The 11209-nt window shown below is 40.7% G+C and overlaps 2 protein-coding genes across 2 annotated transcripts in view; one reads left to right on the forward strand and one right to left on the reverse strand. All coding sequences in view use genetic code 11, as the record gives it.

The window, feature by feature from the left end:
- Nucleotides 1-2716, forward strand: part of EGR_05633 (Supervillin) — a gene marked incomplete at both ends in the record, with an annotated part of 27504 nt that extends 24788 nt beyond the window's left edge. Inside the window, 4 exons of the mRNA XM_024494882.1 lie at nucleotides 530-943; nucleotides 1814-1926; nucleotides 2330-2485; nucleotides 2630-2716. Of these exons, the coding sequence (XP_024350679.1) occupies nucleotides 530-943; nucleotides 1814-1926; nucleotides 2330-2485; nucleotides 2630-2716 (770 nt within the window). The remainder of the gene's footprint in view (nucleotides 1-529; nucleotides 944-1813; nucleotides 1927-2329; nucleotides 2486-2629) is intronic.
- A 6798-nt stretch (nucleotides 2717-9514) lies between these two features.
- EGR_05634 (Translocon-associated protein subunit gamma) lies at nucleotides 9515-10688 on the reverse strand (the record flags this gene model as incomplete). Its single annotated transcript, XM_024494883.1, has 5 exons — nucleotides 9515-9599; nucleotides 9760-9888; nucleotides 9928-10020; nucleotides 10061-10187; nucleotides 10550-10688. The coding sequence occupies 5 exons, from the start codon at nucleotides 10686-10688 to the stop codon at nucleotides 9515-9517; spliced, it is 573 nt and encodes a 190-aa protein (XP_024350680.1).
- Between the last annotated feature and the right edge of the window lie 521 nt (nucleotides 10689-11209).

Below are 11209 nucleotides of genomic sequence, written 5' to 3' on the forward strand. Positions count from 1 at the left end.
CTTATTATGATCGCTATGGTAGGTTATAGTACGTTAGATTAAGTTCTGTTGCTGCACTGCCTCCGAATGGCATACAGGGAAGTTTACGATAAACGCTTGCATCTTTATCTACATCTGCGTCGATAAAACCAAGTTAATGAATCAGGAATGCTGGAATCCTATTCACTGGGTTCAACCAACATCTTAGGATTTGAGGATTCATGGGTGGAGGAAGGGCCTGTGTATTTGACCAGTTATCGTCCAATTCATAGTATCATGACTTAATTTTTTTCATATATAATTGCTGTTGTCGGTTCGCATGATGTGAGCGGAAGCCTTTCGTACAGAAGGATTGTTAGGCAATGATAACCGTACGGTAATCTGGATCTGCTGACATTTCAGAAGACATCGGAGGATAGGACCTGTGGGTGTGTGGAGGCGTTCACCTTGGCCATGGCCATGGCATGGATATAGGCAGGACCTTAGGATTTGCACACTGCCACCACTAGCGTGGACTTGTGTGTAACTGAAACACACTGTTCGTTTGTAGCTCTCTTCCTAGTGGTTCAGGGTAAGGATAACGTCTACTTGTGGCACGGTTGGTGGCCCGAGAACTGTGGTGGAGTCGCATTGTTGGACAATTCTTCGCCGTCGTCCGCTCTGTCGTCACCCTCCTCCCTGTCAGCCGCTACCGCTGCTGCCACCACCACCAGCAGCGAGGCTGGTGTACGGATGCACTTGGACGACGGCTCTGATGCCTACCACCTCTCCCCATCTTACGCATCATCTTCGAGACCCCTCAGTCTTCCACTTTGCGATTCGGATGTTCATGACTGCTTTACTTCCCCTACTACCACTCCCTCTTCCACACCGTCGCCTCTCTCGTCGGTCTCCAGTCTCCTGCACCGATTTGTCACCGCCAGACTGGCTGCTCTGAGAAGCGCGCAAGCCCTGGCTCAACGAAGTGAGTGTTAAATTTAGTCACTTTGTTTTGGGTCTTATTTGTAACCAAATTGCTGCACGAATGGCGTTGGAAAGGTTGGGTTAGCATAAGCAATTATTCCAGGCTCTTAGTAGTGTACATAGCCCTTTATTTTACAAGGTCTGGTAAACATTAATTGCCTCATTTGATATTTTTTATAAAGTCGTTTAGAACACACCATTCACTCGTTGAGAATCTCAGAGGTTCCTTCCTTCATAGTAAGGCCCTTACAGTTGTCACCACCTTCTGAAAGCAGAGAAAAATTTGGGGTCGTGAAAAGGTGGTATAGGATTAAAGCAGTCACTTTAACTTAAGGTCATAAATATTTTTCAAAAAATATGCACTTTCGCATTGCTTTATTAAGTGGCTAAGAAAAAGCCATCAGAAGTCGGGGGGTTGAAGAGGATGGTAGAAATTATTTAGACACGATGCTTCTAGAATAGGATTACCTAGTGGCCTTTTATGCCCATTTCCCCTCACATCTTAACTTCAAACCACTTTGTCTTAGTGACTAGTCGGCTCTTCCAACTCTAACTCCTGAGTTCTTTAAATCTTTGTTTTTTCGAGCCAGCAGGTGCCCATCAGTGTTATTCCCCGAGATCCCTTACACACTGTAGTAATCCGACAGCAGAGGAGCTCATGGGAAATACCTCCTACAAACAGATGGCGACTACTTGGTATAGCCCAGCCCAAACCTTCCTCGTCATGAATTTGGAACGGGCAGCTTGCCATTTGCGAGTTTTTAAAAGCAAAGGCAGTGAAAGAAATTAGACGTCGATGGTTTTTTTTTTCTAGACAAGCTTATCGTCGACTGTGAATGCCTTAAGTGGAGGTATTTTTTGTGTGTTTCAGTTGGTCCTACGACACGCGCCGTGGCGGTGTACGCAGGAATCGAGCCGGATGAGTTTTTGCATTTATTCCCACCATCTTCACGAACTACGGAGGCTGCAGCTTACCACCTCAGCGTAAGTCATTTGTAGCGTGTGAGTTGTTCCTGACGGTGTTTCGAGCGCCTAGGTAACTAGTGTTACGAACGACATGAATGCAAAGAGCCCCAAATCATTCCTGAAGCTGTAATTGAAGAACTGGGAACCTATAAGTCTCCACGACGCCAAGGTGGTGGCTGAATGGCAGGAGGCTGAAGAGTCCGTGTATTTCACTATCCACTCCATGCTGAGGAGTCTTTGGAAGTAACCATACAACTCCGCTACATTAACTGATCCTCGTCTACTATTGCGGACATAGATTTCGTTCATGTAGCCTGCGCTATCTGGAAGGGGATGTGATTCAGTTAAATTTTTAATACCACCTCTTCAATATGTACTATTCTTCTGACCTTCTGAATTGTGATGCTTGAATGCGTTTCAGAACGGCAAATCTGCTGGGCAAGTAGACTACGTGGAGGAGCTTCTAAATCGGCTGGAGAATATGAAATTCAGTCTGAAGGAGTTGCAGCAATGCCCACGACCACCGGACTTGGATGTAACACGTTTGGAAATTTATCTAACCGACGAAGACTTTGAGGTGGGTTTCTTTTGTTTAGAGTAGATGGAAAAACTGTGTGCCAATGGTTAGGTGTTCGTAAATGAAGAATGTTGAATTTTAGAGTTTTGTCTATGTGGGATACAGGATTCGTGTGAAAATTACGTTTGTTTTTGCAACTTGTAGAACGCCTTTCATATGTCTCGTGGTGCCTTTGCTGAGTTGCCGGAGTGGAAGAAACGAAATTTGAAGAGAAGCATTAACCTATTCTGATGGCTTGCTCACTGTTCATCTTATTACTTCTGTGATACAACTCTTCCCCTAGTGTTATTATTCATCCCAATCGCAGTTAAAACTGACGCTATCCTGCTAGTATCATTTATTTTGTGCATTCTCCGCTCTGAGGATGATACCTACTTTATTTTTTTTATAGCTGACATCATCTTAGTATTCGTGTGCTTTCCCCTCACCCCACTGCTTTTCTTGGACATCATATCAACTGGAAATAAAAGTTTGTCGTCCCTTTGTGGGCTAGCATTCTTCGGTTGTCGTGTTTGGCAACACAAGAAGCATCAAGCAACAAGAGACCTCCCCGAGGGCAAAAGAAGGCATGTTACTAGGGCGGTGTGTGTGTATTGTCGACTTAGAGAAGAGTCCAGGGGGCGTCGGCACGACCCTAAGGTAAGGTTGCCCAGAGGTGTAATGATAAAGCCCTGCGTGACCTGTTGCCAAAATCCAGGGCTTAAATGCCGTTTAAACTGTTTCAAATTGGTCTCTAATTGTCCATTAGGAATGTGGGAAGCGTCTTTATAAAGTTGGCATAGGTGAGTTGCCTCAGTAATACTGTAATACTTTTTAGACAACTGTTTGAGAATTGTGTTTTAGAGGTAGCTGGATGGGCTGTGAACGTGGATTTAGGGCAAAGGGAATCTAAATTTACCAGTCAAATGCTGGTTTTTCTTTGGTCCCTCATGTGTTCGTTGCAGTGCTTGCAGATACGTTTGACAGCAATTTGCAAACAAGCTTTACCGGCCCAAATTTATTTTAATTAGGTCTGCACTATATTCAGGAAATATCATAGACATTTAGTAGAGGCGGGAGAGAATGCACGGCTGTCCTTAAGAAGTGAATCCTGTCATTGATCGCGAATTCTTTTACACTTTTTTTAAGACAACTTGGCTGGAATACAAAATATTCGCCAGATCAGAATCCAGTTTGACAACTAGTTGAACTTAGAGGAACCAGATAACTCAAAGCCCATGTTGCCACTGAAAAATTCCCGAAAATAAAAAGTTACATGTTTCGGTTAAAAAAACAACTTCTGCTAATTATTCACATTTTGCAATCAGCTATTAATTGTTTCATTCAGTCTGTTGTTATGGCAACAACCTTAAGCAAAGTTGAGCACACTGATTACAAAAATTTTATTTGTGAGTTTCACAGCGCTCACCTAATTCCGAGTGCAGCATTTTTCCTTCAAAGTAAAAAGTAATGACAAGATGGTTAGAACATAACATTAGGGCAGTGCTAGGCGCACTTTCTTCTTTTAGTGATCGTAAAGCACAGATAATATAATCACTGCAGTCTAATTATAGGAGTCAAGGAAATCTTCGGCATCGCTTGGGAAGAAATTTCCTTAGCCTTAAAAGCAGCATTAAGTACTTTAATGCCTCAAAATGTAAACGCTTTTAGTTTTTATGAGGCTTTCATTGGGTTATGTCGCATTTGCGGGAGCACAATAGTCAAGCAGTTTCTAGACCACCGTCTGCGTGTTTGTTAAAAGTATTCACCTCAAGATGTCAACAACTGGTGTTGACTGCTATCATTTATCATGTGTTGACTGAGTTGCTATTTCAATTTTAGAAATGAAATAAAAAAGCCATTTATTATTGGACTGCACAAGTAGCATATTTTTCAGTTAAAGTACATTTTTAACTGTCATACCCGCATCAAAGATCAACACATCAAATACTAACTGATGCTCTTATATCTCTAATGTATCTTATTGCTGCTGCAAAGGTTAATCAGACTTTGATTTGAAGATTCCAGTAGAGTGCAAAACAAATCATGAGATAGAACAGAGAGAAAAAGATAAGGCGACCAAATTGGTAGTAATTGTTTTTTAAAACAACTATTGGGTAGTTGTACAAATAAAATGAGATAACTTCAGCTCCTTTTTTTCACCACAACTTGGCATACATTATTTTTCGAGCGTGAGCATAATCTGCAATCTTTAGTTCGTTTGACTATTTAGTGTCCATTTACCATGCCTAACTAAATTGCTTATCAATAAAGGCTTTGGTGAGAAGAGAATATTTTATTCTAGTTTATAAGCAAGGCAGAATGAAAAGTGAGCATAGAGATGTAGAATTTTGCGATATAACTTTAACCAGGTTCTGCCTTTGACAATTAATCGCATTATTTACTTGCACCTAGTTAAAAAAGTGCTTGTGTTATAAATATTCTTTATAGTGCTGGATTTACTTCTTTGCAGCCATTATTTGATTTTTACTCGACATTTTTACTCAAATGGCGTTTGGAAAAGTCGAATCCATGGTTTTGGGCTCACTATTTGAGGCAACAGCAGAAGAACTTGGGGTTCTCTTGTCATCAATGCAATGCAAAGAAGTCTCAGAAGAAGTTGAGCGCAAGAAAGCTAATGAAAATGAAGGCATATCAAAAATTTTACGACGGGCTGACAAAATTCTTGAAAACTATGGAACAGTTGAAAGTGAGTGTTTTTACCATGATATAACATTTTACCGAAGAAATTCATGCCATGTTCAGCACAGTTAGCGAGATGCCACTTATACTTTAACGTTATAAGCGTAGATATACGCCAGACAGTCACTATGATAATTTTAATTGTTTTCCCCACTTTTCCCCCTCTTGCCTTGAACCCTAATATCATAAGGTATCCACTGGATCATAAGAGTGTAATTCCAACAAGTCTGATTCACGAGTCGACTTTACCTTGGTATCATCGAAGCAAATACCATACATTATCACAAAGTTCCTTTTTATGATGATAGTGATCATCTCACTATTATTAGAGTGAATAGATGCATAATCTTAGTGTCAGTGATGCATCTTGCCGAGTTCATTGTAGCTGGATTTTTTGTCCCTTTTGTGAATTGAATTTGAAAAGGGGACTCACTAGCTCCATTTTGCTTAAGGATGTAAAATGCTTTGCTCTACGAGTTTGTGATTTAAAGTAGACGTACACAATCTGGATTTATTAGCCTCTTTGCCGCTTTTCTCTCATTATTGCTGCACATTCCTCTATCTGGGGTTTTGAGAAGGTATCATTTATTCATATAGACTGATTCATGTCATTCAGTTCCAACGTCGCAGAACAGAAAAAAAATTGGTGAAATTTTGAATTTAGAAGACAATTTGCCTCTTTTTTGTAGTCCGTACTACAATATTAAGGGGTTCGCATCGGGTGCTCTTTTTCTGAGTGACGCTAAGATTTGGCATTCAGACATGGAAGTCCAGATCGGGTTCGCTTACCGGTGCCGCCATTATAGTGTTTCAAGTCCTCTCTGAAGTTCTATTAACTCATAACAGAATGGTAGAAGTTTTATTACTCTTCTAGGAATGGGTTGGAGGACTCCTGACACGGCCGGATGGTAATACCGCTGAGCCGAGTTTGGTTCTTACACAATGGAAAGGGTACAATAATTCGAGAGAAATGTCCTTCATTTGAAAGACATTAAGCTGAAATGAATTGATATATATCTTCGTTTTTTTTTTTTAATTTTAGAGTTTCAGACAAATTCCTTAAAGACGAACAATAAGCTGACCACTGACGCGGAGAAGGACGCTGACGACTACCTCTACGATGAAAAAGTGAAGAAGCAGATGTAAGTAAACACGTTTCTGCAATTTCTAAAATACTCCTCACAGATCTCAAACTATAGACGTTTTTATTGCCTGTTCGAAAGAGTTGCAAGATACAGGAACCTATGAAGTTCTAAAAGCCCATATAGAAGATTCGTCCCTTCAATTGGTCAAGTTATCACGTGTCGTGAACACGTAAGTTAAAATGACATTTTGCAGCATTTTTGGCTTACTTTTGTTCTGTTAATAGTAACAATTAATAGAAAGGTTTAACGCCATTTGGAAAAAGATCGGCTTTTTGAAACAGACCTATTCTACGCAGACCATGCTACTTTTAATATCATAAGTAGTTGCAAGATGTCATATGTTAGCCGTAATCCATTAAAGCAATGAATGAACTTTATACGCCTATTTAAAGGTTGTTTTCAATATGTAAAATGTAGGCAAATGGAGCTTCAAGCTAGACTGAAGAATATGCAAAAGAAGGTGGAGGATTTCAAGAAGGAGAGTGACAAGTTGCTATTTAGACGAAGACGTCTCATCGAACTATTGAACAATAGACTCCAAGTAGGTCTATCCATGAATACAGACACTAGCAAAGGAGAAAACTAAAATAAAAAAGACAATCAACTAGCAGTCATTTTTTAACCAGACGACAGGCTTTTAGTCATGCGTCAGACGCAACGTCAGTCACAGCATCTTTAAGAGAATTCGTCAAAGAACAAAAAAAACAGAATTTCATTTAGAAACTATCACAGAGAGGAATCACTGGATAAAGTAGTTTAATACCGTAAAAGTCAAACACACAATCCTTTTGCTTCTCAAATGACAACCCCGTGGACGCAAGGAGCTGCGGATAAAGGTGAATATGGAGAAGCGATTCTGGGCTAAGAACGTGGAAGTCGCCGTGGCCGAGGAGAGGGTACGACGATTGGAGAAAGAGGACCAATTGACCACGGCCATCGCTAAGGCTGGATTCGATGTGGTTAGTGAGAAACGGACTCAGAGTGATATAAACGCCTGGATGCTGAATAATAACGCTCGGCTGGAGGCTGTAAGTCCACACAAGCGTGACACTTCTTATTCCCTTGAAAATCTCTGGAATGGCATGCATGCTTTGGCACCGTTTCCATAGAAGGAGTCACGTTTTGCGCAACTTCATAATAGGCTTAATTGAGTGCCCTTCTGTGCTGCGGTTGGACAGTAACCATCTCAGCCAGGATCGACATTAACGTGGTGGAGCGCGGCTGACTAGTGAACGTTTGCAAATTTCAGTCAAATTGCCCTTTCCTGCATACCACAAGCTGCAGGAATCATCGCTGTCGTCTACCTTCTTGGCCAGACGCCAAGCGATAGAGTCCACTCATCAGTTGCTACTGTATTAAATAAAGACATCAATACATGAAAAAGTCAAAGATAAACTAATACACATCGGTAGAGTTAGAACATCAATGTAGATCGAGAATGTTCCCGGCCCGAGGATGCGTTGGCTTCGAAAACTTGATCAGTTCATTAGTAGAAGTGTTAAAAGCACCCTACACAAAATGACACCTTTGGGTTGCGGTCAAGTTAGGTAACTCACAATGCTTACATCTACTACTTATTTGCTTCCTTGTTTAGCAAATTGAGTATATGGCTGAGAAGCATCGAACGGACTTCGCAGCGCTCCAAAAGGCGTATTCTGAACTGCTGGCAAAAAGGAACAAGCACCTTGACGCTCTGACTACACTCATCTATGAGGTAAAGATTGGATAAACTCTAAGCTCTTTACGGTGGAGGTGAATTGCAGTCTAAAAACTTGTAAACAAATCCCCATTCTTTTTTGGTAACTTTACGGTACAAATATCACCTGAATAAGGTATTATTGGCATAAAGGTCAAGAAGCTGGCAGCACGCACCTTGAGTTGAAGTAATAATGCTAACAAAGAACTCCATTACATGCGCTCAACCCTGCCTTAATGGACCCGACAGAGATACTACTAGTGTTAATAAGTAGACATCTCGACGCAAAACCAGAGATTCCCACCAAGTTCTGTATCTCATTTCCATTTCATGAGTGTATTTTAGTAAACATGTAAGCAACTACGATTGTGGCAAGTGTATCTGAAACTCTCGACAAGAAATAATGTGTCACTCCCTTTCATTTCGAGTAACTTCCTTGTGGTTCTATGATGGAAGTTCGAAAAGTATCCCTGAAGGGTTCCACTAGCAGGAAAGAACGATGAAAAAAACATGGAAAAGATGAAACGAGAAGGATAAGTGGGACCGCGCTTTCATTTAAAGTGCAATAGCCACAGTCTTATAAAAAAAAACTTCGTAAGCCTATACCTCTAACGCACTGTAAGCCACGTAAATCGGCATCAGTCCCTCCCAAATCTGTATGTTTTTAACGCCATCTAACGTGTGTTTCAGTTCAAACGAATGGATGATGTAGTTGAAGAGTATAAAGCCGAAATGGTAGAGAAAAAGAAGAAAGAGGATGCAGAGAAGTCACTGGATGAAGCGGTCATCAAAGTGAGTTGACATATTCAACTGAGGTCTATAAAGGCTAACCTGCATCGTCGCCTGATCCACACGAAAAATGTCGCCTCAAAAACGTAGAGACCAGCCACGATTCACTCACAGCAATAAAAAGATATTGAAACACCTATTCTATTACTTAAAAGGATGAAAATTTATACTATCCTTTTCATCGCCACTATAAAGTGGAAGGAGCTATATCAAAGACTTCATGACTTTGAAATGACCCTCGTGACAGAAGCCCCAGGGCAGCAACCTACAATTTAGCATTGGCAGTCCCAATAACCCACAAGATTGTTTTTTTTTGGGAAAAAATTACACCATCTTCCCCTCCTAGGTTCAAGCATGGTGGCGTTGCATGATTGTGACCCACAAAATACTCCGGGGGAGGAGGAAAGGACGGAAGAGGGGCAAAAAGAGACAGAAGTAACTACTCACCTGATCCCGTTTATATTTCTATATCTGTCAATTTTGCACCATTTAAATTGATTTGTACACAATGGTACTTGTACCTGCTACTAAAAACAAGGTAGGAAGACATTAGTGCGCCGGCGAAAGCACATAAAATCAGTAGAAGACGAGACACCTTGAAAACAAAAATATTTTTATTGCTTAAATTTGCAACAAAAGTTTGGGAGGAGAGACGACTGCACATCCCCCTTCCAGTTCGATGTGAGCACTGCTGGTAGTCCACCGCCAGGGGATAATTTAGGCGCGGTGTTGTTTCACCTGCTTTGCGGAGGACAGAAAAACCGTCAAACCTGACGCGATCAGCATGGAAAGTGCGTAGTTCCTAAACAAAGAAAAATACTGAGGGCGTGCAAGTAAAAACTCCAAATGTACAAAGATTAACGGTTGTTATAAAAATTTAAATGCACTCCTGATCAGCAAACTTCACAGTTTATACACCTGTATTTGAAATTATTATCGTATGAAACCAGTGCTACACTTACATAGAATTTGAAAGCTGATGCAGGATAGTCGATGTAATCATCAAAATTAAGATGAAAATGGCGTTGATGTAGAAGATAGAGAAGGTAGTCGACTCGTAATCAGCAACATCTTTGGTCTTCTGCTGTATCCTAGGAAGGTGGCATATACAAAAGGTCAAGAATGCTTACAGGTCATCCTTTTCCTTCTTGGAAACCTTCTTGTCATTACCGAGTTGTTTGGAGATTTCCTGAGTAATTGCATCAGCTCGGATGAGCGCGATTCTATAAGGTACAACTTATTGAAACGTAGTAAGTGTCGAACCTTTCCATCAATGGACTCTTTGAATTGGAGTAGGCACAAGAAATCAGGTAAGTTACGACAGCAGTAAACAAGGCGAAGAGAATTGCGTTCTGAAGGAAATCCATTTCATGTATGCGCCAGTAAAGCCCTAAGTTAAAAAGAAAGAACTTCACCATAAATCACTACCCAACAAATAGCCCATAAAGCAGACTTTTGCAAAATGAAATATGACTCCGTTCAACATCTTCATGAATATATTTGTACAGCACGGTAAAAGAGCAGCTAAACAATGCAATTCAGTTTCCATGATGAAGGATCCCAGAGGGCCGACAAACATGTAATAGGGCATCCAACTGTTCCCTTAAATACATAAATTGAGCTATACTACTGACAGTTTTTAGTGATGGTACAAACCTAGAAACTATCAAGCCGTGAATGAGAGAATTAATGGTCAAAACGACTAAAAATGTTAAGCCTTAAGCAAACGAACTTCTAGGGCAGTAGCCTTACATATGGGAGCGGACGCGACTAAGAGAGCGTTTCCGTATATAAGCTTTTTCGATTTATTGGATGGTGTGCGGCCGTACTGCTCCAAGAGAATTTCTTCTTCTTTCGTTAACTTCATCGTAGAGACATTAGGGCGTTTCATCCTTCCCCACTAGAACTAACCCACAGGAGATATCCAACTCACGCGAGGGCAATCGAAGTGCACGTCGACAGTTTAACAAGGAAAAACAAGGAGTTTTACAATGTACCGTGTACTTGCAGACGGTGATCCGCGGTTGCGATGAGCTCCTGTGATATCTTTGGCTTTTTTAACAGGGAGCTAGAAGAGGAATTTAATTTTCTTAACTTTAGTGTATGCTTAAATTTGGACATTTGAACTGCTTGTAAAAACAAGTGTGTGGAGATAATCCAAAATTACTATTTCCTATGCATAATAAATTTACAAGGTAAACAAGCAAATAGGTGCACTTTTATTTGATTATTTTTGCATTTTCCGGCATCATGTGTCATATTTCCATAAATGCACTAGATACCATACCTCTTAAGGGTGTACGTCTCTCGCTACTGGCCTCACACATCAGCATTTGTGATGCCACACAAAGAAGCCAATTTTTAAAGTAATTTCATCCTAAGGTTTTGTTTTGTGTACCGCAAATGTACGCG

This window comes from Echinococcus granulosus, assembly GCF_000524195.1.
Source record: "Echinococcus granulosus chromosome Unknown EG_S00043, whole genome shotgun sequence".
Taxonomy (NCBI): domain Eukaryota; kingdom Metazoa; phylum Platyhelminthes; class Cestoda; order Cyclophyllidea; family Taeniidae; genus Echinococcus; species Echinococcus granulosus.